Raw genomic sequence first — 26,224 nt, forward strand, 5'->3', positions numbered from 1 at the left:
TAGGGGTTATTCGGGCGTATCACTCACACTGGGGCGGCTGCCCGGCCCTGAGCCCCATAGCGGGCAGCCAGGAGCGGTGGGCTTGCTGTGCTGTGCTTTCCGGACGGGTTTGGAGGTGAGACGGAGCTCGGAGCGGATCGGGCCCCGCTGCTGCCGGCCGAGACCGCCGCTCCGTACAGCGGCACTAGGGGGAGGCAGAAGCCAGGCTTCGTGCGGCTCAGCCGGCTGCGAGCATCCCTCGGAAGGCGCGGAGCTGCCGGAGCTCGCTGCCCCGCTGCTCTCGGTCTGATCGAGGTGTTACCTCTGCACCCAGCTGCAAGCCCTCCTGCTGCCCGTCTGCTCGCTCCCCTCTGCCACCAGGGAAACTGAGGCACGGAGAAGGGTGGGGGCTTTGCTCCCTGATGCAGTCCAGCACCAAGCCATCCCTGGGGAACTGAAGGCCTGCTGCTGCTTCCCCGTGTTGAGAAGGGGCTCGAGGTGTGCCTGCTCTTTCAACATCCTGGTGCATGCAATTAGCTCAGGTGCACACGCAGCCCAGCCTGCAATTAGTCCCAGGGGCTCTAAGAGCTCTGTGCGTGCAGTTAGCAATAGGACAGTGTTAGGGACCTCTGTGCAGGACAAAGGCTGTTTGTAGGGCCCCTGGGAGTGGCAGGCTGGGGTCACAGTGGGTTGCCTCCCCAGATGCAGGGGTGCTGTCAGGCTAAGCCCCTCACTGCATCGGAAGTGTCCTGAGGAAATCCTGTAAGTAGCCCTGCTGTTTTAATGAGCACTTCCTCTATGGGATTTGTCTGGGGGCTGTCTGGGGGACATGGGGTCAGGCTGTGAGCTGGGCTGAGTGTTATTTCCTTGTGAGAGGTCCTCGACTGTGACCGTAGGTGTGAGGCAGAAGCAAGGCTGCTTTCCCCAGCGCTCCTCTGTGCCTGCATGCAGGCTGTGTGTGGGTGAAACACACTGGGAAAAGCATCCAGTGAGACAACGGGATGCACAAAACTCAGGGCACCTGCAGCCCCAGAGCCTTGAGGGCCTCTACATGTAAATGCTGTCCAACTCCAGAGCAGAAAAATCACGGCTAGGAAGGGCTGCTTCAGGCAGAGCAGTTCCTCCAGTGGGACGCAAGTGTGTCATCCCTCCCGTGTGCACTCCCTGGAGCAGAGGGGCTGTACGAGGTGTGTGATGCTCGCAGCCTGCCAGCAGGGCGGCTGTCAGCAGGGTAACAGCTCCCTGAGCTGAGATCTCACGCGAAGGAGATGTACCAACACTTCTGTGAGTGCTCACGTGTGGGACCGTGGGAGGTCTCGTGTCCCTGCGTGGGGGGCAGAGCGCAGGGGTAGGCTCCCAGTGAGTGCCCTGCATTGCAGGGGGCAGGAGCTGCACGTGGGGCCAGCAGTGTTGGTAGCAGAAGGAAGGTTCTCATCAGCAGACTCTGCTCAGCTGCTGGGGCGAGGAAGGGGCAGATGCCTGGCATGTGGCTGGCACTCCCCTGGGCCTGGGGCTTGCTCATGGCCTTGGGTATGGGCCTGAATACCAATTTCCCTGCTGGATGTCAGCAAACCTCTGCACACGGGTGGAGCAGGCGGTAGAAATGCACCTCACTCCCTGGGTGGGGGTGGGGGGGGTGCAGGGTGGCTGTCAGCCAGAGCTTTGGGGTGTGGGGAGCACTGGCAGTGGGAGGGATGCACATGGGGACACCCACACGTGGTGACACAGTGCTGTGTGGGGGTTGATGGATCCCAGCAGTGCTGGTAATGATGAAGCACTGTCTCAGGGAGGAGGAAGAGGAGGAGGAGGAAGGGCTGTGGTGTCAGCACACTGTGCCAGGGGCACCTCAGGGGCAGAGGTATCTGGCTCTCCCAAAGCCCTCCCAAACAGGATGGGACTGCAGTGGGCTGGAGCAGGTTGAAGATGGCCAAGGAGCTGCATTTCTAATTGTTTTCACTGGGAGATGGTATGTTTTCTTCTAAATCTAAACAGTTGTGGGTTGTTTTTTGGTTTTTGGTTTTTTTCTTTTTAAAGAAGACAGTGCATATTTTTGACTCATTGTTGCTTCAATCTTCTGTTTATTTCTCAGCAAATTGGGGCTGGAAAGGCTGTTCTGGAAAGCAAAGAGAAACCTCTGTAGTCACTCCAAGAAAAGACATCCTGAACTCCTCTCTAGTGGTCCAGGCAAGTTGGCTTCGGTGTGAATAACGTTGGGGAGTAAAATACAAGGCTTAAATTAATCCTTGGATTAAATACACCCCCAAATACAGCATGGCCTGGTGTGTAAGTGCTGGCTGGACGGATGCTGTCCCAGTGGAGTCTGCTAGGCCTGATGATCTTATGGCATCACTGAGTGCTGGAGCTGTTTGTCCTGATTACCTGATTCTGTCCCTGGGCTGCTAAGAGGTTTCCAGGAGGAGGAGAAGCACTGCCAGCTGCAAGTCCTGGGTGAGCAAGGCACGCTGCCTCGAGGAGCAGCTCCGTGGCCAGGACACAGCTCACCCCAGGGAAACCCTTCTGTACAGAGGTGAAGCTGAGGTTTGCAGAGGATGGAGCTGTGCTCCTGGCTCCGCAGCTCACGGCTCAGCTTTACGGAGCGTGACGGGCACGGCCCAGCTGTCACTTAACCCGGGCGTGCAGCCCTGGTGCCGCGGGGCGGTTGGAGGTGCGGGGCGGTGCGGTTGCGCGCTCGCCCAGGTGAGAGCCCCATCTCCATCCTCAGCTCAGCGCCGGGGTGGGCAGAGGAAGGGTGTGCGTGAGCACACACCCCCTGCTTGCATAAGGGCTGGGTGTCACCAGCCGCCCTCCCAAAACGCGGCCCGGCCCGAGGAAGCGCGGGGAAGCCATGTGCTCCCTGTCGGACGCGGGGGGGCACCGGGGCCGTCCCAGCGCGCTCCGGACGAGCTGCGGGGCTCAGCCCCGGGCCGTGTCCGCCCGCGGCCGCGGAGGGGCCCGGCGGGGAGCGGGGCGCGGGGGCGGGGAGTGCGCGGGAGCCCGGCCCACCCTCCCGACGCCACTCGCCGGGAGAGGGGAGGAGGAGCGGCTGCGAGCTCGGCTCTGGGCATCTCAACCTGGCTGGCAGCGCGGCGGCAGGGAGCGCGGCACGCCGGGGGCACCGCACCGTCCGCAATTGCGCCGCACCCCGGGGCCATAGGTGCTCTTTATGGCATGTGGCTGGTAACTTTTTTCCTGCTGTACTCTTTGCGGAAAGGTACGTCCGCACGGGGAGGGCGGCGGGGTGGGCTCCCTCGGGCCGTGTTCGGATCCCCCCCCCCCCCTTCTTCCTCCTCCTCCTCCTCCTCCTCTCCTCCCACCCTTCCTGGCTGCGCTGTGCTCCGGGACTCTCGGGCCCCCGGAGGATGCTCAGCGCGGGTCGGTGCGGCTCCCGAAGGCGCTGGGACGTGCGGACCGTCGGGCGCAGCATCCCCGCTGCCAGCCCCGGACGGCGGCCCCCGCAGCGCTACTTCGGGGAGCTTTGTGCCGCCGTGCCCGCTTTTCCGGGACTACTTGGAGCAGGGTAGATCCAGCGATGCTTTAAAAATCACGTCCTTCCCTCTAGGAATGTTGCATTAAGTGTAAGCCAGTGGTTTGATGTGGAATCGGATTGGGAAAGAGGGGGGTGGGGGGGATCGTGGAAGAAGTGTGTCAAGGAGAGATGCACACTTAAAGATTAGAGATTAATTTAAAGTTGGAGATTAAGTGAATGCTATCCAAATCTATGGAGGTAATACTCTAAACCGAGTCTGCTATAGATGCAATTAAAATAGAAAGGCAAGGAGCCGCATGGAGCAGGGGCAGTTAAATCGCAGGGCGTTCGTTACAACAATCAATCGATGTTACATAAAGGAATTGCCCATTTCCAGCTCCGTGGGAATTTGTAATTGTGCCTCCCTCATGAATTACCTCTCTGGACATCCATCGCTCCATCTGCAGGCTGGGGGAAGTGCCCACCTTGTGGTGTGCTTGGGGGATGTGAAATGACATTTGCCCTAATTATCTTTCTCTTTTTTTTTTTTTTTTTTTGACATTTGGGAGCAGCAAAGAGAGGGAGGGGGGAGGGATTTTTGGAAATGAGGGGAAAGAAATGAAGGGGAACGGAGCTGTCTCCTTCCACGAGACTTCTGCTGCCTGTGGAACTGCACATCTATCTCAGTGCTGATCCGATGAAAAATATTTACCGAGGTTTAATAGGACATCCTGTCTGTTTGCCCGGTGATCAATTATTCCATCAATTATTAATTGTGGAATAGCTGCTTTATTAGAGCTGGGCTAAAACTGCGTTTGGGAGCTTTAACCAAAATTGCTTTTGTTTGGGATCTGCTGAGCTGAATGTGCCAGCGCCTGCTTTGCTTACATTTGCATTTCTTACCGTGCTACATGAGGTGGGGGGGGGGAATGGAAACAAATAAGCATCGAGGACCCCAGCATTCCCTGCCCCCAGCAGCCAAAATAACGAGCTGCAAAGGCAATAAACCCCATCCCTGTTTGCAGCCCCAGCTTCTTGGAAAAAGGATCTCTTCCCACAGAGCTATCTCTTCTGAGAAGTGCAAATTAAAAGCCTCCATTAGCACAACTCCTCGTGGCCTCATTTTCTCTTTTTTATTTTTATTTTTTTATTTGGGAGGGGGAATAAAACGTATCCTCAGCACTGAGCATCCGCGGCGATGGAAAGTGTTAAAGTGAAACGGTTCCAAAGAGAGGACAGCAGTACAATGGGAAGTTTCATTATAATAATGGCATTAAAAAAAATAAAAATGAATTGCTTAATGCAAGATAAACCTTTCAGGCACTTAATATTTCTGGGCACCAGAGCACAACCTTTTAATACGTTCCCGCTGTAGAACGAGAGCTCGAGGAGGAGTGGAAAGCAAATAAACGTTTGATCCAGGGCACTGCTGAAGTTGAGGGATGTGGTGGTGGCTGTGGCTCTCTCTGCCCTGCTGGCAGAGCACGGTGCAGTGGAGTCTGCAGGAAGGATGGAAGGAGTGATGTGACACCGTGGTGTGAGCGGTGCGATGAGGAGCGGAGGCTTTGAGCTGGGAGGGCATCCCTTGCTGGGTCCCTCTGCCTCGTGCTTGATTTTTGGCACTAGATTTGCACCGTGCTCCCGTGTTGGGTGCAGTGGACTATGCAGCCTGTGGGGTTTTGTTTTTATTATTTAATCTCTTCTCCATCTCAGCCCCCCCCAGCGTGGCATGGCGCTCGTTTGTCTCTGAAATGAAACATGGAAGCCTCATTAAATGCACGGATGAGAAGGCTGCGGCGCTGAGCCCTCGCCATGCCTGGCGTTTCTTAGCCCATGGATAGCCAACGTTTCCCAGCACTGGGAGCCACAGTGGCAACCTGCCCGGAGCCCTTACCTGCACCTGGCGTAGGGTTAGGGCTGCTCTTGCTTTTGGATGAGAAATTGATATAGGCAACCCTATATTCTTGGTGTTTGCTCTCTGGAGGAGCAGAGGCTGCGGGTGCCAGGGCCGTGCTGCCTGGCAGTGCTGCGGGTGTGGGGTGCCTTTCCGATGCAGCCCTTCTGCCCATATGGTCCCGAGTGGAGTGGTGAGGAGCACTGTCCTCGTTTGAAGCGGCTGACGGAGCGGGGATAAAACTGGAAGCGTCTCTTTGTGGCAGGAATCCTTCTGACACGGCAGTGTGAGTTCTGAGCTGTGCTTTGGATCGCATGAAGTCATCTCACACCCAGATAAGCAGGCTGCTAACGAGTGCAGCTTCCTAGGGGGGCACGAAGGAGGAAGGGGTTCGCTTGTCACAGTAGATGCAAAGCGTGCTGTAATGAGGAGCTATGCAGTGGCTGCCTTGGGTCCACAGCATTTCTTGTCTTTGAAATCTCAGTTAAAGCCAGCTACATATTTGTGTGTTATAATGTCATCAGTTTCTCTTTCCCTGCTTGTAGATGGTTAAGAAACAAACCCAACCGTGTGCCATCTGCATCTTGCCATCATCACCTGCTAGCAGAGCTGTACCAAATATTTTGGAGATCCATTTCCTGACTCTGCTCACAGCAGCTGCCTCTTGGAAGGGGCCATTGGGTTTCATTTCCGTGGGAGAGAAGGGAGCAAGTGCAGCTTAAAGGGGAAGGGATGAGGTGAGCGAGCTGCTTTCCTCTGGCTTGCTTTATGGACATGCTTGCTCCCTTGTCTTTCACCTGTCGGCTGTGGGGGCAGAAATCTGTGTTTGTGCTTAAAGAGAGCGTGCCAGCTGTGGTTTGGAAATGATGGGCTGATGGCTCTGCAGGAAGGTCAGCAGTGGGTGTATGTGGCCTCATTGTGCCTCTGTCCATCGGACCTGGCCCACGTCCCTGGGAGCAGATTGCTGCAACCCATCTTGGTTATGTCACTGATGTCCCCTTGGGTCTTGGGTATTGTTGGAGAAGCAAGGGTGGGCTGCTGGAGGGCATGGAGAGGTTCTGCCTGTGCTTCCCGAGCTTGTTCCTACCTCCTGGAGGAGGTTGGGAGGCAGTAGAGAGGTGGTGCAGAGCTGGGGGAAGCCCGGCCCTGTGCCAGCCCCCGGGGATGGGGCGGTGGCAATGGCACTGTAGGGGGATGGAGCAGGAGGTGACCAGCTGTACGTGGCAGGGGCTGGGTAAATCAGTGGGAGCACTGCTCCTTCCAGGCAAGGGTTACAGCCTGCGCCTGGGTGCTGCTGCAATAGCTGGAGGTGGTTCAGGCCTTAATTTCCATGCAGATGCATTAAGGAGCAGGCAGCAGCACTCTGAGCAGGATGCCCTCCCATAGGGGGCTGGGTTCTACGGGGGGGGGGGGGGGGGGTGAGCTCTGGGACTGCCCTTGGGGCTGCACGTGGTGTTTGGGGGCACTGCTCCGTGGGCATGGCCACTTGGCTGGGGTTGTGGCTTTAAGCTGGCCCTGGAAACTGCTGCTTTGAGGTGACCTCCTGCATGGGTGAGCTGTGCTGCAGGGGGGGGAGGGCTGTGTTGGAGGAACCCTACCATGGGCATTCATCCCCGTATCTCACCGTTCCTTCCGTGATGTGTGGAGATGTCACTTCTTGCTCCAAGGACTCTCCCTTTGTAGCAGAAAGATGGTTAGTGCTCTGATGGTGATGGAAGCTCCTTCCAGGCAAAGTGAAAGACTGCTCCACGCATGGGCAGCACGGGATGGGGCTGTCCCACCTCCCAGCAGCGGGGAGGCAAGGTCAGGCCGTGCCATCTTACCTCTACTCCCACCCACTTCACTTTCTCCTTGAACAGGGCAGGTGTCAAATGCCCTTAATGAGGATAATAAATGAGTGGCGAGGCGGTGATTAGCCTGCTGTTCCCGGCAGAGCCCTTCACAGCTGGTGGCTGGGCAGCCCCCGTGGCTCATCCAGCTCTTCTGCTTGTCTGGCCGTGGTCCCTGGAGCACCAAACCCAGGGGGAGCCTTGGGAATATGCTGCTGGTGGGGTGCAGTGGGTTTGCAGTCCAGAGGCTGCCTGCTCTGAGGTGCTGCGACCCCATCCCTTTGCATGGAGGCAACACACTTGGTCATGGCAAGTAGCCCTAAACCCAATTCACGAGAGAGGAGCAGCTCTTCCCTGAGAGGTCTGGAGGTGAGGAAGCACTGCCTCGCTGGGCTGTCATCCGGGAGGTGACGGCATTTCTGCATGTCACTTCCATGCAGGACTCGCACCTACACTGCAGCTGCCTCCTCCTGGAGCACGTGGCTGCTGATGGACCCGGGGGTCAATTTAAGGCTGCTCTGCCTCAGCCACTCGTTAGAGTGAGTGCTTCTAGTACTGCTTCTAGTACAGTGCATCGCTCCGCAGTGCCCAGAGTGGCTGTGCTTCCAGAGGGAGCCGAGTTTGGAAAGTGCAGCCATCGAGGCTGGTAAATATTCCTGCGGGATGATAGCAAAATGACTCTCTTCTCCCAGCTCAGAGAGAGATATTAATATTTCAATACCTCTAGGTTGTAATTTACTACAATTTAAGAAGATTGCGCCTTGATGACTTAAAACACATGCCTCTCCAAGTGAGCCAGGCAGTGTCCGGCTGTGTGCAGGGCGCTGTGCGGTGCTGGAACCAGCAGTCTGGTGCTGTGCCTGCTTCACTGCACTTCCCCTGGCGAAACATTTCCATGTGGGCTCCTCTGTAGCTGCCTCTTCTCAAGCTCGTGTGAATTAATGCCCTCGATATTTAGGTTAGGGTCAGCACATCTGACCAGATGTGAGCAGTGATTTCTGGTTTAAAAATATTGCGGCACTATTTCTAAATTTTTAATCTCTCTCAGTGATTTGGAGACAGTTTTATGAAACATGGAATTAGAATGGTGCTCAATGCTAAATGGTAAAGGAGATTATCTGGATTTAACTCCATGCGTCTGTCACATAACTATTGCCAATCCCATAACTTCCATTTTCTATTAGAAATCCGTTTCCCCCTTTGACCTGAAAAAGCTTCATGGGTAATCTGAATTTCTGTTTACGAGGTATTTTTCCACTCTTTGCTCCCACCCTTCGCCCTTCCAGCTCTAACCCTCACTGAGCAGGAGGAGGATGCTTCGCATTGCTGCTGGGGGTGGGTGCAGGTTGGGTAGCATCCTGCCCTGGTTTGTTTCACTGCTCTGCGGGCATGGCCACTGCCAGCCTGTAAATCTGCTCAGGGTGCAGTGGCAAGGCTGGAACTTGCAGGCTGCCAGTCCCTCCCATTGCTCTGTGGTGCAGCTCTGTAGATGTGGCACTTGGGGATGGGTTGATGGTTGGAGGTCTTTCCCAACCTCCGTGATGCTACGGCTGCAGTGTCCTTGGTGTGAGACTGCAGGGCTCTGAGTAGGCAAAGGGGGAAACTTGTCCATTTTGTAAGTTTTAGGTTATGGTTCAGTGCAGAGCAAGGCTGGGTGCACACACAGCTGCGAGCAGGACTGGGCTTGAGGTGATTTGGGCTTTCCTCCATCGACCTGGCTGAGAATGAGTGGAGCTTGTTGGGGGCACAGATGTGGGTCTTGGTGGATGTCCTCCCCCCTGTTCCTGTTCTCTCCTCCCCATGTGAAGGAATTGGGGTCAGGGAGGTCCCCGGCGTCTCGGAGCTGGCAGCGTGGCACGCTCTGTGCTGGCTCTGCAGCACCACGAGTGGTGCTCCCAGGCAGAGCTATTAATACACCACCGAGGGCCGCTTGCTATATCTGTGTCCTTCTGCCCACGCAGAAAAGTGTGGCTAAAAAAAGAAAAACGGAACCAAGTGACTGGGGGCTGCCTCGTCCTTATCTGCAGGCAGCTTTGCTCGTGGTGGTGGAGAAGGGGAGCTTGTGGTCCTGGCATGCAGGGTGCTGGGTAGAGAGGTCTCCTCCTTTGCTTTCCTGCAGGGATCGTGGTGTCCTGGGCAGCTCCTGGGCAGTGTGAGCTGTGCCTCGGTGCAAGCTCAGGGCCACCAGTGCATGCACAGCCCCTGTCTCTGGGTAACGGTTTCTCTGTGCAGAGCCCACGCTGCACATCTGGGGCTGCACATCTGGCCGAGGAGCACCCATGCATGGGGGCATCGGGATGTGGTGAGGTGCTCGTGGCCCCTGACCCATGCTTCCAGCCCCTGCCCTGATGTTCTCTCTGTGCTCTGGGGCTGCGTTTGGGGCGGCCACACCGCTGGGGAGCACCTCCACCCGCGCTGACCCTCGGGCTCTGCTTCCTCTGCAGCTCACGCTGAAGATGTTGGAACCAGCCTCTACTTTGTGAACGACTCCATCCAGCAGGTCACCTTCTCCAGCACAGTGGGGGTGGTGATCCCCTGCCCGGCCGCGGGGTCACCCAGCGCCGTCCTTCGGTGGTACTTGGCCACAGGCGACGACATCTACGATGTGCCCCACATCCGGCATGTCCATGCCAATGGGACTTTGCAGCTCTACCCCTTCTCGCCATCAGCCTTCAATAGCTTTATCCACGACAACGACTACTTCTGCACCGCGGAGAACTCGGCTGGGAAAATCAGGAGCCCGAATATCCGTGTTAAAGCAGGTAGGAGCTCCCTGGGGTCTGGGGCTTGGGTGTGGTAACAGCTTTTCTCAGGTCTCCTGGCCTGCCCACCTGGTGTGGGATGGTGACAGCATGCTGCTGTGCTCGGAGGAGTGCTGAGCATGAGCTGTGCTGCCCTGCTGTGAGGGCACCGATCGATGCTGCACAGCCAGAGAGCAGGAGTTGGACGAATGGGAGGCAGCTGCCAATATGTGTCAGTGAGCTGTGTCCTGCCCGGGCTCTGAGCAAGCTCTGCCGTGCAGGTCTGCTGCTGGGGCAGGGAGGGCTGTGCAGTGATGGGCAGGGGCATGGCGTGCGGCCTGGGCACAGCTGCATCCCTGCACCTCCCTTTAGCAGTGTAAACCATCGTGCACAGGAGGAGCTGGGACACATCCATCTGTAGCTCAGAACCCTCCATGTCCCTCAGCTCCTCTCAGACCACTCTGTTCCCGCTGGAGCATCCAGCCCAAGCATGCCAAGGCTTATTAAGCAAAGAAAAAAGGAGGAATATGGCAAAGAGCTGCTTCCAAAAGCCGTTATGGTAAATTATTGACCAGGCTGAGGAGGGCTAATAGCCCAGGAATGGCTTCATTATGTAACCTATTAAAAGTGGGGCTAGCAGAGGGAACATGACAGAAGTGACTACAGGGTTTTTTCATTTTAATACCTTGTACTGCAGAGTAAATGGGTATTAACCCCCTTCCCAGAGTGAATTATTTACCAACATTAGCAGGTTACCTATAAACCACAACTTAGTGGAGGAGGGACAGCAGCAGGTAGGGGTGCAGTGAACGTGGCTGTGCAGCATGGAGCTGCCCCTCTTCTCGTGAGCTCTGTCACTGCCCAGGGCCCACATCTGTCCTATTAACAGGTGCAATTAGTGGGCAGCGTGCAGTGGGGCAATGAACGGGGCCACCAGGATGGCCCCAGCAGTGGTGGCTCCAAGCACTTTGGCTCTGAAACACCTGAAATTGGTTGAAGCCTTATGTGCCCGCTTGGCTGACCTTTGTCCCAACCATCTCCTGTGCTTTGTGATGGCCACACTACACGAAATGCTGATGACTGTTGTATAAAGAAAGCAAATGAGACCCAATTAAAAATAAGAGGAATGGAGAAAAGCCTCAAAAGCTTTGGCAAAACAAGTAGTGAGTGCATGAGGCAAACCTCTGGCCAATGGAAAACACTAAGTATGCTGGTCTTGATTTTAAACCATTTTTAAACCACTTGCAGTGGGCACCAGCCGGGTGCCCCTGTGCTCCCTGCTGGCCTTCAAAGCCCGTGAATAAGCCCCTGCTCCATGTGATTAAAGAGGCTTTGGCTGATTAAGCTGCTGCGGTGCTGGTGTCCCTTTCTTTGCACGTTTCTCCCCCTCACCCCATCAGCAGCAGGGAGCCGGGGGGGCAGCGGTGCAGGTGGGGCCTGTCCTACAGCTGGCTGCTTACTTGTGACTGCTACCTCCCTTGCTACTGGTGAAATGAGATGTTACTCGGTAGCACCCAGCGATGTGTCCGTTCTGCTCCTGATGTCTAGCAGCAGTGCAAGGTGCCCTGACAGCCATTGAGCTGGGGGGTTGTTTATTTTTTGGGGGAGTGGAGGGGGGAGACGGAGGATTAAAGCAAAACTAAGTGGGCTTCCATCCAGTGCTGGTATGCCACCAACCATCTGCTCCCCTGTGCAGTTTTCAGGGAGCCGTACACCGTCCGGGTGGAGGACCAAAGGTCGATGCGTGGAAACGTGGCTGTCTTCAAGTGCCTCATCCCCTCCTCAGTGCAGGAATACGTTAGCGTTGTGTCCTGGGAGAAAGACACCGTTTCTATCATCCCAGGTAAGGGAGCAGATGCTGGGAAGTGCCGTGATCCGTGGATAACCTGACCTGCTCGGCTGTGCTGGGCTGGTTGTTGTGGAGGATGGTGCTGCCAGAGCCAAGGATTTTACTGGGGACCATCCTGTGGCTTCACATAGGAGAGGCCCAATGGTGTGAGCAGATGTGCTGCGTCGGTGTTTCTGGTGCTGTGGATGGTGATGCTCTGCGTGTTGCTGAGCTCCTATGGGTCCTGTCCTGCTGTCTCTCACCTACCTGAGCCATCTCACCCCTGTGGCTGTGTGGCACCTGGGGCTGGGACAGCAGGAGGTGTGCCTTGCTGTCCCCCTCCTGACCTGCAGCTGGTTGGTTTCCCTGGATTTTGAATGGCACAGAGTTGAATTTCGGGCTTCTTGACTTGAAAATGGCATTGTGTATCTCTTCCCTATGCTGGCACCTGGCAGCTGCTTGGCAGGACGTGCCCCCATGTGGGCAGTGCCACACAGGGGACAGCAGTACCCAGCCCTTTAAAGGGATAGTTCCCCGTGGCTTTTGATATTCTGTGAAAGAAGGGAGGCTCTGAAAGCAGGGTTCTGCCCCAGTGGGTCCCCTGGGTGGGATAGAGCCTCCCAGGCTTGTGTGGTCAAGTAGGGGATGCTGCTGGCTGTGTTGTGCTGGGTCCTGCCAGGTTGTCACCAGCTCAGAAGCAGCACAGGGCTGTAGCAGGTGCTGTGTGAGGGCCACCAGTGTCCCTGTGTGCCGAGGTGACCTCCTGGCTCCCTCCCTGGCTGTATTGATGGCAGTGCTGGCTGCCCGGCGCAGCGTGGGTGAGCTGGTAGTAAAGCAATCGATGCTGCTTTCCCCAGGGGATCCAGAAAGAATTAAAGGATTTTGCCCAAAGTGAGTGCTCAGTGCTTGATATTTGCTCACAGGTCAGTAAGTCCCGCTGCTCCCCCAGGGCCACTTTGGCCACGATGCACCCAGGGGCTGCCACCAGCGGGGGACAGCCAGGGGACAGCCTGGTGCCAGCTGCTGACTGTGTATGGGAGGGGATTTGGTCTAATCTGCCTTACGGGGCTGTTTCCTAAGGAGATTAGGGAGCAGAGTGCTTCACCTGGACGGGGACGAGCAGCCTTCCGGAGGGCTGTGGTGGCACCTTGGGGTGCAGCCCAGCTGCTGGCTTGCAGGGAGCATGGACACTGCGAAGCGGTGCTCCTCCTGCTGTAGGGCCTTTTTAGGGTCTGTGAGGTGACACCTGGGAGCTGTGCTGGGGCAGTGTCTCCACCAACCCCTGTGCCAATCCTGGTGCTGGTGCCAAGCTCACGCTGTGCTGCAGAGTTGGGGCGAGGAGCCAGCTCCCCACTGTGGTCAGGGCTCTGGCCCAGTGCCCCTCCTCCCCGGCACTGACCCACTTCTGACAGTCTCAGGATGAAATACTGCATGAGATTCCTTGCTCCGTGGTCTTCCCCAGGCAGGAGCCAGGAAGGATGCTGCTCATTGATGGGCAGCTGCTCCGTGTCTGCAGCAGCCTTGTGCCTGGAAAAGGAGATTTTTGTTTAGCAAACAGTCTTCTCGAATACAAACCTGTGTAAGCATCTTTCTGACGTTTCATGGGGTTTTGCAGCATCATGGAAATGCCCTCAGCAGCAGTTGCAGCTCAGGAGGAGCACCGTTGGGTTGGTGCGTGGTGGCTTCTGATGCTGCCTGTTCTTCTGCTTTGGGTGCTCCCAGCAGTGCTGGAGACCCCAGAGATGTCAGGGTGCTCTGATGGACTTGTGCTGCACAGTGGAGTTGCGGGAGCAGAGCGGTGTCTGTGCTGTGTGTGAGCAGCAGCAGTGCCCTCCATGCACACACGTGATGTCAGCCAGGCCTGCTCCCGAGCTCGCCGCTGCGGTGGATTATTATTTTTTTTAATATGATGATTTAATTAGAGTGGAACAATTTTAACATTCTAAAGCAATAATTACCCTAAAGACAGAACATACAAATTGTGTTACAGTGCGGAGTCAACACAAGCAAGCGTGTTTTGCTGTTGGATTACAAATATAGTATCTGCCTGGAGCTGATTTCTTATTGCTCTTGCTGGAGCTGATGCTGGCTTTGCTGATAGCAAGCCACGGTCTCCCCTTGAAATGGGGGGAGTGATTTCTGCTCATCCCATGTGCTCCTGCTACTGTGCCCTGTGCTCCCTTAGTGCTGCTCCCACCGGTGCAGTGCTGCCTTCCCAGTGCTCTGCCTGACTTCTGTCGTCCAGTTCCTGACACGTGTGCCTTCTCAGGAGCACCTACTGGGTCTGTTTTGGGCGAGGTCTTGAAATGATGGTGGAGAAGCGCATCGTGCTGCTGCAGGAGGGGCTCTGGTGGTGACTGGCGTGGTTTGGTTAACTTGGCAATGCTGTAACCTACCCCGAAATCAAAGATAAATTCTTTATGGAAGGTTATTCTGCACATAAATCATCATTAGTGCAGCTCGTTTTTGTTTAATGCCTACCTAACGGTGCCGTGGTCTAAAAATGTGTGTTTAGTGAAGTCAAGGGTTGCGGAGAAATTACAGGGTTTTCAAAAAGCCATTTGCTTTGCTGGTGCTCGCGTCCAAATCAATCTTGCTGTTCGTTCTCAGCCTGGTAGCACACGTGCAGCAGCACTCTCGGCGTGCTGGCGTGGAACGTGGGCTCGTGCTTATTCAGAATAAAGCAGCAGCGCTCGCGGATCTGGGGGCTGTGTGCAACATTTGCGCTTCACGCCGAGGCTGTGATTTCAAACTCTGTTGCTATTGATGAATCTTGATGTATCCTTGGGGGTGGGGTGGGAGGAGGACCGGGGAGGATGCGGCTGAGCAGCAGCGCTTCCGTGTGCCTCTTCTCCCTTCCCCGGAGGGAAACGGGGAGAAGCCGCTGCCCCGAGCTCAGCGTGAACGGCTCTATTAAGGCAACGCGAGGTCTGGCAGCGCGCGGCTTTGATTTGTCGGAGAAACTGTTGCATCCGCGACCGGAGCTGCCTCAGCATCACCGTGCTCTAGTTGTTGTGACACAGAAATGGAAATGCGTGGCGCTGGCTTCTCCTCCCTGCAGGTGCTGCCCGATGGGAAGGGATTTTAGCAGGGCCGTGGTGTGCTGACGCAGGCAGCGAGCTGGAGATGTTGGAGCAGGCTGGGGAGGAAGGGTCAGCCCTTCTGCAGCACTGAGCTCCCTGCTGTGCCTGGGGACTTCTCCAAAACTTTGCTCCCAAGAGATGTGTGTGTGTGTGTGTGTGTGTGTGTGTGTGTGTGTGTGTTGGGTGGCCGTGCAGTGCTTTCTCTGGAAGCCAACATGCTGAGTTCTGTGCCAGAAGCAGAAGATAGCCATTTTGTGAAGGTTTAAAGGGTTTTGAGAACGTTTTGGTTTGGAATGTAGGAAACATCTTTAAGATCCTTATCAGCCCAGGCCGCTCTGTGGTTCTGTGCAACACCTAAGCTGATCTGGTGGTGCTGGCTCAGGTATTAAGTATCCCTTGCCATGCTGTGCCTGAGTCTACAGATGGGATTCTTAAGCTCATCTCAGAGACCCTCCAGTGATGTAGAGAATAAAACTGTAGCAGCTTTCCGGTGATCAAATACATCCATCTGCCCCAAAGATGTATGCTGTGCTCTGCTGTACCTGGAGCATCTGCCATGCACTGCATTTCTCTCTAAAATATTGGAGTGCAGCTATGCACAAATCTCACTGTACTCTGGCTCTGAGCACAGTGAGCCCAGACGCAGTGTGGGGCTGCTGGCAGTTAAACCCAATGGTGTGCATGGTGCTCCACGTGCTGCAGGATGGGGCAGCTGATCCCAGAGGCATGGCTAGTGGGGCAGGGGAGCGAAGTGTTGCCGGTCAGTGGGCTTGTTCTGGGGGGACCAAGCTCCTGGGGTAAAGCTGGGCCAGAATTGATGTGGAAGACATCAATGTGAAAGGCAGTCCTTGTCTGTGTGCCCCCTTCAGAGGGATGGTTGCCGTGTCACCGTGTCCTGAAAAAGACCTCTAAGATAAACATGTCCAACCCACAACCCATCTCTACCGTGTCCCCAGGTGCCACGTCTCCACGGCTCTTGAGCACCTCCTTGAATGGAGACTCTGCTAAGTACCCAGATCCCAGTGAACGCTGAGGGCTGGGCCCAAAGGTTCCTGAAGTTCTGCATCAGAAATTCGTGGGGAAACCTGACCTCCTCCCTCCCCACGTTGCTGGAAGTTTGGCTCCTTCATGCTGTCACTACGGGATCTGTCAGCTCCTGCTACATAGCAAAGCCACAGGAAGGCTCTGCTGGCATCTGTGTGAACACCCACAGCTTTTTAGGGTAAAACACAGGAGAGTAATTCAATTGGTGCCTCTGAGACCCCACCCCTGAACCACTCCATGGTGCGGGACTGACTCTTGGCAGAGAGGTTTCATGGGACGTGCTGTCCTTCTTCTATGTGAACATAGAGCAGCTCAGCCTGTTTTGGAGCCTGCTGTGCGCAATGTGTGGGCACACTGGGACCCTAGGACACTCCAGAGTCACCCCAGTTTCACAGGATGCCCACATCAGAGGGGAAGGGGTGGGGGCTGCTGCCCCACCTGTCCCTGCAGTGGGCACAGAGTGGGGCTGGCAACCATCTCCCACGCAGCTGGAGGCCAGGCTGCGACCGGTGGGCACGAGATGCCCTTTTCACTTAAATTTCATAGCACCATGGAGCAGCCTGATGTGATTCAGCTGAGCGTGGTCCTGCCCTCCCCTGGCTGGGGGTGCTGCAGAACCTTTTCCTCTGTCGGTCCCAAGATCTCCCAAAGTGTCCCGGTGTCCCCCCGCCCCTCGCACCCTCTCTGGCTGTGACATGTGCCCAGACCTGTTACAGAGGGAAGGAGCTCCAGGCGTTATTCTCACCAAGTGGGGTGAGATTCTGTCTGAAATCATTTCATCCTTCCCCAGAGACTTGGCGTGAATTTTATCTAATCACCATGGCAACAGATAAAAAAAGGTGTGAGCACATCTCCTTTTGCTGTGATAATTCAGATTTATATATTCAGATCAGATTGGAGTTAGAGATTTTAAAAGGAGCAGATGCAGCAGAAGGTGTGACTGCAAATAATGTGGCGAGAACGTTTGATGCTCCTGCCCTTTAAGAGGGGAGAGCGCTTTCCTGCAGGATTTTTTTTTCTTCTTTTTTTCTGGAATATAATTATTCCATCAAATCCACTTTAACAAGGACTCATTATAGCCCTGATAATGCAGAGTCACGTTGGAGACGATCTCACACACATGCACGCACACACACACACACACATGAAGACTAAAACAAGTCAATAAGACGCGTGTGAATTGCGAGGGGTGAGCTCCTATTGCTTCCAGCTGTGCCCGTGGTGTGCTGGGCACTGGTGGTGGTGGTGGTGTGGATGCAGCGTGCCCATCTCTGCATCTGTGTCCCTCCTCTGCCATGAGCCCTGGTTTTGCAGGGAGGGTTTGGCTGCCAACCTTGCCTCCTGTGCAGTAGCTCTCAGCTGCTGATGTTGCAATGAGAATTGCCTGGAACTGCATGAGCTCAGCCCGTTCTGCAGGAGAGCTCTGTGCTGCTTTGGCTGCGCTGTTGGAGCACTTCTCTCCTGCAGAAGCTCCATCTGAGGTCAGAGCGAGGAGGTCCCTGGCTGCTGTGGGCGCAGGGCAGAGGGCTGCCTGTGGATGGAAGGCGCTGTCGGTTCGGCATGTGGCGTCCCAGCCCTATGTGTCAGCCCCGTGCAATGTCCTTGCCCTCTCCAAGCCCTGCGGGGTGATGGAGCATGAGCCAAGTGCAGCATGGTGTTGAAATAGAGGTGTCCGTGTTGGAGCTGCCATCTCTGCACATCTGTGTGCATAAACCTGCTGCTGCCTGAGGAGCTGTGGTGCTTAGGGAATGGATGAACGGTGCACAGTGCCTGGGGTGGATGACTACATCCCTGCCTGACACCTCACTGCTGTGCTCCAGCCCCACATCTGCCTCCAGTGCTGATATCCCAGGGTTCAGGCTGAGCTCCTGGGTGTGGGAGGCTCTGCTGGTACAGAGATGCCCAAGGACACTCAGAGCCCAGGAGGGTTGGACACAGAACCAGGGTAACAGCTGAGAATGGAGGATGAGCACCTGTGGGCTCCACGTTACTGGGAGAGCCTGAGCGATGAGTGCTGGTGCTGCTCTTGGCCTGGGGATGGGATGAGTGATGTGGAGTGGGGAGTGCAGAGGAGAGGAGCAGGAAACGAAGGGAGGAACGCATTCTGCTGGTGGCAGCAGGACATGCTGCATGGACACTAGTCCCAAGGTGGCTCTGCACAGATTTAGTTCCAGTTGTGCCCAGAATTGCAGATCTGTGATTTTGCAGATTTCCAAGAAGCTGGGGGGAGAAGCAAAGCCCTCTGCAGCACCCTGGGAGAGAGGAGCGTGCTGTCTGCCATTCAGAAGGCGTTTGCCAAATTGTAATGCTTCTGTGCATTTTGGAGACGCTGCTGCTGAGGGAGAGCTGCAATCCTTCAGGGTCTGGAGATCTACAACGTGCTGGGTCACCTCAGGACACGGCTGTGGAACCTCTTTGGGTTGGAATCCACTGCCATCTCCTTGAACGTACTCAGGCCAGCTCTGGGGAATATTCAGAGGGAAGGGGCTTGGTGCACCAGCTGTTTGCTGGCATGGCCAGAGCCCTGCTCTGCCTCAATAATTTCCCTTTTAATTGTCATCTAATGGAGTGAGGATGGTGCTGGTTGTGCCCTGCAACCCTGACGTCTGCCCTGCACCTTCCACGGCAGTGTGTCTACGATCGCTGCAGCACTGCAATCATGGTGTGCAAACCAAGCAGGTCAGGGCTCTTTACAAACCATGTGCTCATAAGCTTCAGCCCTTGGGGCTGTGTTGGGCTGGGGAGAAGAGCACCCAGGGCTGCGTGCTGCCGAGCTCATCCCTGCCCTGTGCCATTACTGCTGACGTGGCCACTGGGGTGGCTGACACATGTGGGGACGAGGACTCGGCCACGTCGGGGTGCAGGAGCTGCTTGCTGCCCCTGAGAGATGCAGGGCTGCTGCTGGGAGCGTGCTGCTTCCTCCTCCTCCTCCTCCTCCCTGCGCATCCACAGATGCAGAAACAATCGCGGTCATTATTCCTACCATGGTGACAGTGACAGTGGCAGAGATGCCAGCTTCCTCACACAGACGGCTTTATTTCATCTCCTCTGTTTCTCAAAGCCTCTTTCATTTTGTATGAGGAGACAGATGTGAAGGGCTGCGGGCTGATAAATTCTGCTGTCTTATGAAAAGAGAGGGTGGGTTTGTGTTGTGGGTGCTCCTCTCCCTCCCACCCCAGCCCCCTTCCAGCAGCGTTTTGCTGCAGAGGATGCTCCCTCCTGCTGGTGTGGGATTCTGGGGGATCTTCCTCTGATTTTGGGGTCAGGGCTGAGTGATGGCAAAGAGCTCTAAGATCACCAAGTCCAACCATCAACCCACCCCCACCAGGTGCACTGAACCACGTCCTTCAGTGCCACATCATGCTTTTGGAGTGCCTCCATGGGTGGCAACCTGCCTCTCTCCCAGAAACACAATGCAGTGCCTGGCCCTGGTACCCTCAGAGAGACCCAGGCTGCAATTTTGCTTCTGAGGAGCTGACCTCAGCAAGGGCGAAGCCTTTCTGCAGCACTGCAACCTCCATCTCCTCTTGGAAACGTGGAGCTGTGGATGCTGGCGCTGCCCGCGGCCCTCGCGCCTGCTCTGGTGACGCTCTTTCCAGTTTAAAAATAAATTGCTCCATCTTTAATTGCGGTTTAAATAACTGCTTCATTTTTATTTAAATGTGGCTCTGTAAGGCTCGGAGAACAATTAGGAGAAAATACAGGGCATTGCTCTGGTGCATATGTTCAAGCATATAATTAATATATATTTTTTTATTATACTGATGTTTGCCAAATCTGGAAAAAGATCTCATTGTTCCTCCCGCTGCAGTCACGCACATGAGCTACGCGTGCACCAGGCGCTTTGGGCCTCCACTGCAGCAGCTGTGCACCCAAAGCACACCCCTCAGCCCACCCACGAGTGCTGGGATGGATGCACGAAGCCAGTTTGCAGCCCATGGCATGCTGCTCGTGGCGTGAGCAGGGCATGCTGCTTCCATCCCAGCCCAGCACCGGTGCTCTTCCAAAGGCTTTTGGTATCCCCTGCTGCCAGGCGCTGCTATTGCGCCTCTGCCGCTGGAGAGAGCCTGTGCTTTTTGGTGAGGAATGGTACAGCACGGCCAATGAATGACTTGTGGGTGTTGGGTGAAAGCTCTGCGAGGCTCTAAGTGACCCTCTCACAAGTGAGCTGGAATATAAATCTCATTCAGAGTCGACAGGCATCAGGCTCCTACGTGCCCGACGGAGCTAAAATGCCGCTCGTTGGAGGGCTGCGGAGGGACCGTATGTGGTCTGGCAGCTCGGAGCCGATCGCTCAGAGGTGCTGTACGTGGTGACAGAGCTGCTCACAGTAAACAAGCTGCTGCCCCTTTGGATTGGTGACAGTTTTTTAACCATTTATTAAGGCAGCGATGAGCTCTTCTTGGAAATGGAATCTTAATAGCGAGCGTGGCAGAGATTTTTCACAGATGGCAGCACTGCCAAGAGCAGGCATTCAAGAAAACATTCATCAAAAACATTCATTTCTTTCAAAAAGAAATTGACGTTTATAGCGTAGACAAATTTGGGACTCATTTGATTTGCCTTTCAGTTCCTGAATTTTTAGAGGTCACATTTTTCTGCACCTTTGAGGGCTGGAAACCGCTGTTATTTTTAACTGACAACTGAGATTTCTGCCTAACCACGTGGCTCCCAGCAGTGGGGCTGGGCAGCAGTGAGGGGCTCGCTGTGCTCCACCTGTACACCCCCTGATCCTTAGGAGGGGGCAGTTCATTTGTGGCACATCTCCATTCCATCTGTAGGCTGTACCACGTTGGGTTTTGGCCTTGGTTTTCTCTTGAGTGATACCTCTTATTTCTGTGGTGTTGAATGTTTTTTTTCCAGTACTTCCAATGCCTGTTATGCATCTTCCCACTGGCAGCAGCTCTGAAGCTGTAAGTGGTTGTGGTCAAGCTGCACCTGTGGGTTTTAGAATCACAGAACAGCAGATGGGGCAGCATCCATCAGCAACAACTGCAGGTGGGGCCTTCCAGGGGCACAGCAGAGGGGGACAACCCCTCCCCCTCCTCTCCCTGCTGCCCCCCCTCTGTTGCTGCAGCCCAGGGCACTGTCGCCTTCCGGGCTGCAAGCGCACACTGCTGCCTCATGTCCCGCTTCTGTCCATCAGGACCCCCAAGTCCTTCTCCGCAGGGCTGCTCTCAAGGAGCTCTTCTCCAGTCGGTGCTCATGTCTGGGACTGCCCAACCCAGTGCAGCACCTTGCACCTGGCCTTGTTCAACCTCACCAGGTTCTCGTGTGCCCGCTTTTTCAGCCTGTCCAGGTCCCTCTGGATGGTGTTCCTTCCTTCTGTTGTGACCACTGCACTGCTCAGCTCAGTGTCCTCGAGGTTGCAAAGCATGGTCCCACGATTCCCTCCTCCTGTCTGGGATGCCCGTGTTCCTGTGGGCTTCCAAAAGCAAATCCTTGTGCTGAGGTCCGGCCTTGAGCCTCCATGCAGCAGACAAACCACTGGGTCCTGAAAAAGGTGACAAAAAACAGTGGCAGAATGGCAGAGCTGAGAGCTTTGGTCCATCAGTGAAGGGAAACACAGAGCTCTGCTTCCCCATCTCAGGGGAGCTGTGATCCTGAGCTCAATGGCTCTGCTTTGTTTTCCATGTTTGTTTGTATCCTGGTGTAATAGCTGAGTGCTCACAAGGAGCTCTGTTTGCATTTTCTCGGCCTGCACTAAACCCCCACGTGGTGCTCCCGTTTGTCTTCTGATGTTATGTTGCAGCATTAAAAGCATGGGCAGGGGTTGCACTGTTGCATCGGGTGGCTACACACGTGTTGTATCGTTCCCATACAGCCCTGCTGTGCTGGATGGGATCAACTGCAGCCAAAGTTTTGTCTGCATGTCAGGGAGGAGTTGCTCAGAGATCACACTTTTGTTGTAGTGGAACCTGTGTTTATCCAAACACCGCTTTGCTGTGCCAGTGCCCCGTGAAATGTGAACGGCTGAATTTCTTCTTTATTTATATATGTGTGTACGCTACGTGTGAAACAAAGAAGGTAGAAATGATGAATTGCAGCTAATGCTGCTGCGTGATGGAGATAAGGCTGTAATTATTTGTTTGGGCAGCATGAATCAACACCAAAAGCCCGATGGAAAACAAAGTGATAATTTAAATCTGTGTGTGTGGGTCTCCTGGGCTGTGTGACCAGGCATGAACTTATGCCATGGGCTCGTGTGAGTTGTGCTCACGCATGGCTAGAGCAGGGTGATTTGTTGTCACATCCACGTGCCATCCTCACTGGCTGTGTTTGGAGACTCCTGGGCTGCTCTCCGAGCACCGATGTGGTCTGGGCTTCTTTCCCCTCCGGAAGACATGGATCCAGCAGCCACAGCTGGAGCTGTTCTCCATTCCTCTCCTTCAGGAAGGAGCAGACTGTGCTGTGCTGGGGAGGTGCTCCTTTTGGCAGAAGCTTTTGTTGCAATGCTTTCTCCTGAACCCCCCCCCCCAGAAAAACCCAACAAGTGTTGGAGGATGGGAGGAGCTGTGGAGAAACGTAGCAAGGGTCAGAGAGGAGGATGCATGGTGGATTGCTGTAGCATTACCACTGCGTATTTATATCTCAGTGTAAAGGGGAAAAATGCACATACTATCAAACGATGCGCTTTTTTATCTTCTTTATGGCTTCTAATGCTATAGCTGGTTCTTTAAAACCACTAAAAGCATAGGCATTAAAGCAATTTTCTGGAGTAATATAGCAAGAGGTCTACAAAAGCTCTGCAACATTTGATAATAGTTGCCATCTTCAGCTGAAGATAATGATGTTAACAAATGTAATGGGAGTAATGAGTGGAGATTCAAAAAGCGGCTTTTGTTTAATTTTTTTGTAATGCAAATGAGTTTGGGAATAAAGAAGGAGAGCGGAAAATAATGAAAACTTCGTTTGAAATGAGTCTTAATCCTCACGGCCGAGAGCTGGGGAAGGATGGGAGGCTGAGGCTGAGCAGGGCAGGGCCGGGGAGAGGTGTGCAGAGCTCTTCCTCCCGCACCTCTGCTGGATGGAAGCAGAACTTCCCCCACTCCTGCTCCCGGAGCTGAAGTGCTCTGCGTTTCCGCAGCACCTCCACTTTGAAGTGATGCAGGCTGAGTTCAGCCTTATGACAGCCCGGTGACTCCCTCTCCCCATCAGAACAAGTGAATTTGCTTTATTTAGATTGACTCCCAGCCAAAGTGATAGGTATGAGGCTGGCAAATAAGCATCCTTGTGATGAGGACTGGCACTTATGCATGTGCAGAAGATTCAGGTCTGTCAGCTTGTGTCAGCTCGCCTTCTATGGAGTGTTTAATCTGCTAACCCTTGGCCAAGAAATGCATTAAGAGATCTGTGGCAAGTAGGAGCTCAAGAACTGAGCAGCGCTGGAGCCTGCCTCTCTCCTGCTAATCCACCCTGAAGTGATGGAAGAGGGCAGAGGAGGCACAGCAACAGCGGGTGCTGCGTTGGAGAGCGGTGGTAGTGCGGAGCAGCTCCATCCCGGCGCGGTGCCCTCAGGGAGCGGCCGCCCAGTGATCACAGGAGGGCGTCCTGATCTCATCTGTCTTCCCTTTTATATTTTTGGAAGGGTGAAGGTGTGAGTTGTAGCATCTGGCTTCTCCATTTACAGCTTTTAATTAATCTGAAATTGCAGCGTAGATTTTTATGATGAGCAGAGGCAGGTCTGCAAGCGAGGAAGGAGACTTGACGATGATCCGAGATGAATCTGCAGGATGAAATATCAGCGCAGCAAGCAAGGGTGCACAGAACAGAAATGCAAAACAAAAAGGTATCAAAGCAGTGATCTATAATTGGGATTTCTTTCTGGAGCCCTTCCCTGCGTGGGGGCATCAGCTGCTCAGTGCTCTGGATTCAGTAGCACAGCAGTTATCTTTACAACAATTCGTTGGGTTTGTCCGGCTTGGAGACAGCCAAGCTCAGGGGATGGGGCCCTGAGCACTGATGGAGCTGAGGGTGACCCTGTTCACTGCAGAGAGTGGGATCAGACGGCCTCTAAGGGTCCCTTCCAACTCATGATTCTATGAGAATGATGGAAACCAAGTCAGCAACACCTTGGCTGTCCCTGTGCATTTGGCTTTTTGTTCTCGCTGGGATCCAAATTGCTCTTATTCTGAATCCCAACACAATCTGTGTTCACCAAGGGCTAAGTTTAGTCCCTCTGGAGGGTTATTTGTGGTTGCTAGATAAAACTCTCTCATCTTGGCTTCTGTACCAAACTCCTTGCTGCCTGCTTCACCCTTCCTGCTGACCTCTGCCTCCATCCCCAAGAAGCAAACCAGCACCTTTCAACACACCATGCTGGGATTCCCAGCTCTCAGCAGCCACGTGGGGTTTTGGCATTGTCCTCCTTCCCTAAAGCAAAGATGGGCTGTGATATTACAGCGTGATCTGAGCTCCAGAGCACGCTGCTACATCACCCCAAAGGAGCTCGGGTTGTGCCCGGTGGGGACGATGCCCACCGTGGGGATACTGCGTGGGGTGGGTGTGCAGCCGAGCCCCAACCCGCAGCAGGTTCTGCGCCTGCTCACGGGGCTCCCTGCAAAGCTTGACCGAGCTGCAAATGGCTTAATTTGCCCCGCGGCGGTGGCGAGCGTATTAGAAATGTGCTGACATCTACCTTGTTTGCGTATGAGCGCAGAGCCTAATTACCGCGCTGATGCCGCGCTGGAGGCTGCGCAGCAAGCGCTCGCCGCGTGCCCAGCATCACTGAAACGCTGTGGTCAGAAGGCTCCAAGTTACACTCGCGATTGTTCTCCCTCTGTTTGTTTTTGCTGCTCTCGGAGCAGCGTATTATCCTGTTTTCTTCCTCCAGCCACCTAAACTCTGGAAAATTGCGATAATGAAGGGTAATGATACAGTGTGGGGAGCAGGCTTCCATTTAAAGTCTTTTAAAACGGGATAAACAGAAGCAGGAAGCATTTATTTACAAAATATTTTTGGAGAGGGGGAGAAGGTGTTGTTTTGTCTGGGTGAGGTGTGCCCATCTCTCCCATTGGCCTTCAGCCCTCGGTGCCCGCAGGAGGGCAGCCCTGACAGGCAGCGGGTGCTGGGCTGGGCTGGGGGCAGCCTGCAGAGCTGCTCGGAGTGTGGAAGAGGTGATGTGCTGCACCATCACCCACTCTGCTTTTTGCACAGCCCACATGGGGCTCTCTGACCGGCAGCACCTAATGGCACCGCCGGAACTGAGGTCCTGGCGGCGTGAAAACCTCATTTGAAATGCAAGTGAGGGGCAGGGAATTTGCTTTTAACATCAATATTCAGAAATAGCGCACGTAAATAATAGATGGTGCTGTGAGCTGGGGTTTGTCTGTCACAGCAAACCAAGGTGACAGTGACAGGATGGGGCGGGAGGGAGGAGGGGGGGCAGGGTGGGCTCCTGCCCGGCTCTGGGCACTCCTCCCACCACTGGTTCGGGTCCTACCTGCTCGGGGGGGGGGGGGGAGGGGCAATAATCTGCGGCAGGATTTGCCCGGTCTTAAATTAGCTCTCACAACTCGAGCTTAGCTCAAGTCTCCACGCCTCTCTGCTTAGGTTCTTCTCCTTTTTAATTTCTATTTTTGTTCCTCCTTTTGTGCACTCTTTGTCTTTAAGCTGATAGCACGGGAGCAGTTCTGCTCTGAGCAGGCACAGACTGCTTTTTTTTTCCTCTCAACCGCCGGCAATTAGACCAGAACAGCCGTCTCCCTAACGATAACACATTGTGCACTATCGCTGCGGTGCTTACAGAGTGGTGTGTGATCGCTGGGAAGTTTGGGTGCTGCGGGAGATTTGGGCTGCAGTGGGGTCTGGATGCTGTGGGGTCGGTCCCAGAGTGTGGTGCAGGGCTGCTCCCTGTCTGTGCCCACCACCAGGAGCGTGCCCTGGGGATGTGGAGAACCTCAGGGTGCAGAGAGCCTTGGGATGCAGGAGAGCATCACCTCGAAGCCTCCAGCACTTACTGCATGGAGCAAGGGGAGCATGTCCCTCCCCCAACACCGAGAGCTGGAGCCTTTACTGCACAGATCCTGAATGGGAGGGAGGAGCAGGGCATGAGCTCCCGGTGGTCCCTCCGAGCTGCTGCACAAAGCAGCTTCCCAGCCTGGCGAACACGGTACGGTGAGGGGTTTTAAAGTTGAGACCTTAGCAAACGTATCAGATGGGAGAAAAGAGCTTTTTTTTTTCTCTTCCCTTTCCCCCGTTACGGTGTCAGCATAGCTGTGGCTTTTAAACCGCATTACACAGGCTTGTCATCCAAGATAAAACGTTATTAAGATAAAATGCTGTGCGGGGAGCAGGAGGGGACTTCCCAGCGCCGGGGCTCAGCGCAGCCGCAGGATGGGGCAGAAGCAAACGTCAGGAG

General features: G+C 54.8%; 1 protein-coding gene across 1 annotated transcript in view; it reads left to right on the forward strand.

Moving 5' to 3' along the window:
* The first annotated feature begins 3,138 nt into the window (after positions 1–3,138).
* The window catches only part of DSCAML1 (DS cell adhesion molecule like 1), a 78,245-nt gene continuing 55,159 nt past the window's right edge, over positions 3,139–26,224 (forward strand). The window contains exons 1-3 of the mRNA XM_065738417.1: positions 3,139–3,190; positions 9,613–9,930; positions 11,606–11,752. Of these exons, the coding sequence (XP_065594489.1) occupies positions 3,148–3,190; positions 9,613–9,930; positions 11,606–11,752 (508 nt within the window). The 5' untranslated portion in view covers positions 3,139–3,147. The remainder of the gene's footprint in view (positions 3,191–9,612; positions 9,931–11,605; positions 11,753–26,224) is intronic.

This window comes from Cyrtonyx montezumae, unplaced genomic scaffold (assembly GCF_038088225.1).
Source record: "Cyrtonyx montezumae isolate F1298 unplaced genomic scaffold, pur_monq_1.0 scaffold_22, whole genome shotgun sequence".
Lineage (NCBI taxonomy): Eukaryota > Metazoa > Chordata > Aves > Galliformes > Odontophoridae > Cyrtonyx > Cyrtonyx montezumae.